A 6,342-nucleotide genomic window follows, 5' to 3' on the forward strand; every position below is an offset into this window, starting at 1 on the left:
CAGGTCTGCCCAATCTAGCGATTGGCTTGTGGTGTGCTACGAGCTTTTAGGTGCTATTCCGGAGAAAATGGACGGAGGTAAGATTGAGATGGGCTGGTTACGAGACACATTCCCGGATCCGGATAAAGATTCAACCGAAATAGAAAGAATCCGATATGCTCGGGCATACATTCTTCAGTTAGTTGGAGGTTATCTGATGCTGGACCTGTCACGAAGCCGCGTACATCTGAACTCCTTTCAGCATCTTCAGATTCTGTTGGAATAGGCTCCGGTTCAGAAAATAAGTCAACTTCTTCACCATCGAGCCCGGGCTCTCGAGGTGGATCCACATCGGAGTCATCTTCTAACCAATAATCATCTGCAGCGTACGAGGTCCCCTCACCGGTTGATGTTGTAGGGAGTACATCATCCCTTCTTCTGGGCATTTCATAACGTCCCCAATTGGATGTAGCTTGCCAACCACTAGAACTTGATGCCGTTCCCCAGTCCGTATTTCCAGCATCAAACATCGAGTCACCGACATACATGTCTCATCCACCGACAGAGTGCTTGCGGGGGATGTGCATTCAACACCGCTACCAAACATGGGTTGTTCAGTATTTTTTAACCCGCTAACCGAATGTCGGCCAGGGGTCGTGTATACATCTCGAACACCGGTCGCAAGTACATCATTTGGCGATGTAAATTGTACATATAACTCAATATAAGGTGCTCCACTAGCAAGATGAGTCTGCACCATTGCCTCCAAGCTACGAGCACCTTTTATGTCGAACGAGTCATATGTCACCGGATCAACAGAGGAACAGAATCGATACGTAATAAACAGAACTTTCATTGGCGTCGTTCCAAAAATTTTACGCCTAATTCTTTAACGAAGTTCTGTCAAATCTATGTTCTAGTTAAAAATCAGTCGCACCGTATTCTCTGACAAAAAAACAACACCATTCTCGGTGTGGCAAACCTCACCATCGTAGTAAATAACAACACTAATATGTTCACTCATATTAAAAACTCTAACCTTCTTAGCCTCTCTAAATTGTTTCTGCTGTGACTTATGCAATCTCAAAACATTTTTTGCTTCATTTATAGCCTCAGCCTAAACATGCTACTGTAGTAAAAGCGCGTCCACGTGGGTGCGATTTCACAAATTCTTCTCATAAAGAATCCTGCTAGAAGCGATTTTATACTATTTGCTCAAAAACGTCAAGTCAAAATTATTTTTCTAGGACTTACTGTAGCAAAAGCGCGTCTACGAGGGCGCGATTTCACAAATTCTTCTCAAATAGCATGTTGCTTGCAGAGTTGTTTTATACTATTTGCTCAGAAACGTCAACTCAAAATTATTTTTTAGGACCTACTGTAGCAAAAGCACGTTCACGTGGGCGCGACTTCACAAATTCTTCTTATAAAGCATCCTACTTGAAGCGTTTTTTTAAACTATTTTCTCAAAAACGTCAACTCAAAATTATTTCTTCCAGGACCAACTGTAGCAAAAGCGCGTCCACGAGGGCGCGATTTCACAACTTCTTCTCATAAAGCATCCTACTTGAAGCGTTTTTTAAACTATTTGCTCAGAAACGTCAAGTCGAAATTATTTTTCCAAGACCTACTGTAGCAAAAGCGCGTACATGTGGGCGCGACTTCAAAAATTCTTCTGACAAATCATCCTACTTTGATTTTATCTTAAAAACCCATAAACACGAAACGTAATCCAATTTTGAATAAATTTTAATTAATTTAATTATGAAACCTTAAACCCTAATCCCTTATTTGTTTACTTTTTTCTCCAAAAATCCTAAAAACTCTAAGGTGGGAAACACGGCAAAATCGCGTCCCCAGGGGCGCGCTACATGCCAGGAAATCGCATCCACGTCAGCGCGCTTTGCTGACGTTGACACAAATCACGCTTCAGAGGACGCAATTTGTTGCCATGTTAGCAAAGCGCGCTGACGTGGATGCAATTTCCTGGCACGTCCCCTGACATCGCGCTGACGTGGATGCAATTTAAGGGAAAAGGGCCCATTCCGGTAAATAATAAAATACCAGGCCCATTTCGGTAAATTTTAAAAAAAATTGGCTTTTTTTTTATTTTTTGCCCGTTTTTTCTTAATTATTCAATATATCAAAATTTTATGACTCAATAATTAAGTATCTTTTTATTTAAATTACATTGGTGGAATTTTCCCCGTATAGAAAAAAAAACCTTACTAAAAAGTACGTTAAAATGACTGAAAATGAAAGATATATAGGTAGATATTTTGGTGAATACACAATTATTGGAAGAATAATTAATGTGGCAATTAGTAATATATGGTGGTATTCGATAATATTTGAACTTGAATTTTTATATTTAAAAAGTTTTTTTTAACCATTTTTATTCTATCTATTTTTTTGATACAATGTTTAGGACTATTTATAATGTCTCCGGAATCTTTAATTAAATATTAGAACTTCGTGGATTTAAAATTTTTAGTTTAATCATTAATTTCATTAAATTTTATTATTATTTTATTAAATTTAATATTTTAATTAAGTTGTCCTAATATAACATGAGATAGGATTAATCAAGGATGAACTCAAACTTTTATAAAACCTTAATTGATTTACTCCATAAGATTTGTTGCACTTTTAATATATAATTAAAAGGTTTGCCACCAAATAACAAACTTGAAGTGGTTCAAAGTGATTAATCAAACTTTTGGAAAGCAAAGTTTCAAAGATCGTAAAAAGATAATAATAGAAGTAATAAAGCCCCTGAAACCCAAAATTTTTTAGGTAAAAATAATCATATATTGTTCAACATTTTCATGTTCAACTGTTCCAAAGGCTATGATTTTAGGGGAAATAAAACCTACCCATTTTGACATTTATGACAAAAGCTGACCCCAATGACCATTTGCAACCCTTAAATCATTGAATTATGTTTCATTAATTTAGAGCACTAAAAGTAGATAATTCAATAGAAATGGTAGACAAACAAGGATATTAATATTTCATTTTCTTTTTAAGCATTCACATATCCGGTATACATTAGTACAAAAATAAATATATTCATATCGAGCGTATTTTTACAAGTTTAGATATCATAAAGTTAAAGTGTATCTCATGTTATCTATATATATAACCAGTTGCCTATTCTTTGATTATTCACAAGCCAAGGCAAAGACTGCAATAAAGAAGTGGCTTTTAGTGTATTACTCTCATTCTCAGCTCTTCGATAATGGCGAGTTCGCCGGCTCTTGTTTCATGGCTGGTTCTAGTTTTAACCCTTGCAATGGCAGTTTCAACGACTCAAGTCGAAGCTGCCAGGGCATTCTTCGTATTCGGTGACTCGTTGGTCGACAATGGCAACAATAATTATCTAGCCACCACTGCTCGAGCCGATTCACCTCCTTATGGCATTGACACTCCGAGTCGTCGCCCCACTGGTCGCTTCTCGAATGGCAAAAACATACCCGATTTCATTAGTTGAGATCGATTTCTGCTTCTTTTGTTCTGTTTTTTATGTTGCTTGTATCATATGGACTTAATGTGTGTGTATTATAAAATCAGGTGAAGCACTCGGTTCGGAGCCGCTACTGCCGTATTTGAGTCCGGCACTCAATGGAGATAGGCTACTTGTTGGTGCCAACTTTGCTTCGGCTGGTATTGGTATCCTTAATGACACCGGAATACAATTTGTAAGTCCTCAAGTTTATTTCATTTCGTGACGTTATGATTGCTATTTTATGAGTCCGAAAATGACGTTGGGACCGTAATTTAATCTCTGAGTCCATGGCACTGTGACACTGCAGATAAACATTATAAGAATGTTCAGGCAATTTGAATACTTTCAAGAATACCAGGGCCGGTTAGCTAACCTCATCGGTACCACCGAAGCACAGCGGATTGTATCCGAAGCTCTCATACTCATCACCGTCGGCGGCAATGATTTTGTGAACAACTACTTCTTGGTCCCATTTTCCGCCAGATCTCGACAATTCAGTCTACCGGATTACGTTAGATATCTTATCTCCGAGTACAGAAAACTTCTAATGGTAAAATTTTCAAAAACCCTAATTTCAAATTATGCGCCACATGAACTTGCATATATGTAACATAAAACAATGGCATAAAATTATGTTGCAGAGACTGTACGAACTTGGAGCGAGGAAGGTTCTGGTGACCGGCACCGGACCATTGGGTTGTGTTCCGGCCGAATTAGCCATGCGGAGCCCGAATGGTCAATGTGCAGCCGAGTTGCAACGAGCTGCCGGCTTGTTTAACCCACAACTGGTTCAAATGATAAATGGACTCAACAGTGATCTTGGTGCTAATGTTTTCATTGCTGCTAATACACAACAACAAACCAATGATTTCATTAGCAACCCCGGAGCCTTTGGTACGTATATCCTAATCCGAATTTATTAAATATAATTTTTTAAAAATAAATGTATAAATCAATTAAATTAAACCAATTCAAATTTATTTGTTCCACACTAACAATATGGCTCATTAATCAAATAAAATTAAAAAAGTACCCAAACTTCATTTATTAGGGCAACCTACCAAGGATCATTATGAAAGCTACCAAATATTATGGATTTTGCTCCACATTGAAACCCTTCAAAACATATTAAATCTATTTACTTTTTTACTAATTAGTGTAGGGATATCTTTTGTTTTCCTTTTCAGAACCAGAGGTATTCCGATTAATCAGATATTAAAGCACTCCATATTTGTTCAAGCTAAAGACTTAAAATTTTGTACAAGCTCACTTATTTTTGTAATCGGCTAACCCAAGTCCTTTTAGGCCCACCGATATGATTTTTAAATTTTTTAAAATATTTATATTATTTTAATTTAATATTTAATGATTGATTAATTGTATATATTTTTTCATTTATTAAAATTTTATAGGCATCTTAATTTTTCTTTTTAATGTTTTCATTATAGTATTATATATTACTATATAGATTTAATTTCTATATACATTTTAAATTACATAATATAATACATTAAAAACTTAAAAATAGGTCAAATCGAGCTCAAGCCTTAAATGTTCAAGCCTGAGCTTGATTCATATTTTAAATAGGCTTAATATTTTCACCCAAGCCCTCACAAAATTTGGACTAGCCTCAAGCTTAGGCGACTACCTCGGCTCAAGAACAAATCTACTCTGAACCTACATATCTTATTGTTTGAATTGTATCCACAGGATTTACCACGTCAAAGATAGCATGTTGTGGGCAAGGGCCTTACAATGGACTAGGATTATGTACGATAGCATCTAATTTGTGCCCAAACCGTGACTTGTATGCCTTTTGGGATCCGTTCCATCCGTCGGAGAAGGCAAACAAGATTATCGTCAACATGATATTGAGAGGGTCGACAAATTACATGAGTCCCATGAATCTAAGCACTTTATTGGCATTGGACACCATTCCAAGGACTTAGTTTAAATTACTTACATGTTCTAATAAGGATAATAAAGGGGAAAAAAAACATCTTGTCGGGTATTTGCTTAGCCATGCATTTCTATTGTGTACTTCCTGATGCTTTGGTTGTAATTAATCAATATTTCTTGGTGAACTGTAATGTAATGTTTTAATCTATACTTATATTTAAAGTTTTTACTAGTTGGTGTTATGAACCAATTAGACATCAACTTAGTTGGAAAATTATTAAAAATGGATTCATTTTATAAAGTAAATTATATTATTATATGATTTTTATATTTGTACTTATATTAAAACCTTGATTGAATTGTTGCTATAAGTCAATCGGACACTAAATTTAAAAAATTACCAAAAAAAAGAAATCATTTTATAAAGTATTATCACGATGATACATATTTTAATAAATCAAAACAAAATTACATGAGGAAAGCTTTAAACCTTTAAAATAATTCATTTTAATTTCTTCAGTTCAATAAAAAATCCATTTCTTTCTTATTTAAATTTTTAATAAATTTAATTGTTATAAAATAATTTCACCCATGTTACATCATTTTAAGCCCAAACAACACTTGGAATTAGCCCTTGTCATAAACATATAAAACAATGCTATTTACTAATTACTACTATGAAGTGACATCAAAGAAAATAAATTATAAAGCCTTTTTTAATATAAACTTTCATCGTAATAATCCATTCTCAATTCTTAAATAAGAGAATAATGCATTTCAATACCAATTGAGCTAATTAAAACTCGATAATATATATTTTTTCTAATAATTAACATTAAAATCAATGGTAATTCACTAAATATTTACGCTTTTTTCATGTCTAATCCCACATTAATTAGCTAATAAAACTCACATGCAACTTTCTTGAGCATTTATTACAACATAAATTGGTTAAT

General features: G+C 34.7%; 1 protein-coding gene across 2 annotated transcripts; it reads left to right on the forward strand.

Annotated features, from left to right (window-relative positions):
- Positions 1-2,938: 2,938 nt before the first annotated feature.
- Positions 2,939-5,618, forward strand: LOC107898151 (GDSL esterase/lipase At5g18430). Of its 2 annotated transcripts, none has more exons than XM_041098881.1 (5): positions 2,939-3,467; positions 3,553-3,680; positions 3,795-4,037; positions 4,129-4,381; positions 5,198-5,618. In XM_041098881.1, exons 1-5 carry the CDS (start codon positions 3,221-3,223, stop codon positions 5,434-5,436), a joined length of 1,110 nt encoding a protein of 369 aa, XP_040954815.1. In that variant the 5' UTR covers positions 2,939-3,220; the 3' UTR covers positions 5,437-5,618. The 2 variants fall into 2 exon arrangements, with proteins under 2 accessions (XP_040954815.1, XP_040954816.1); XM_041098882.1 differs by having other exon boundaries at positions 3,114-3,428.
- Positions 5,619-6,342: the final 724 nt, after the last annotated feature.

This window comes from Gossypium hirsutum, chromosome D08 (assembly GCF_007990345.1).
Source record: "Gossypium hirsutum isolate 1008001.06 chromosome D08, Gossypium_hirsutum_v2.1, whole genome shotgun sequence".
NCBI lineage: Eukaryota > Viridiplantae > Streptophyta > Magnoliopsida > Malvales > Malvaceae > Gossypium > Gossypium hirsutum.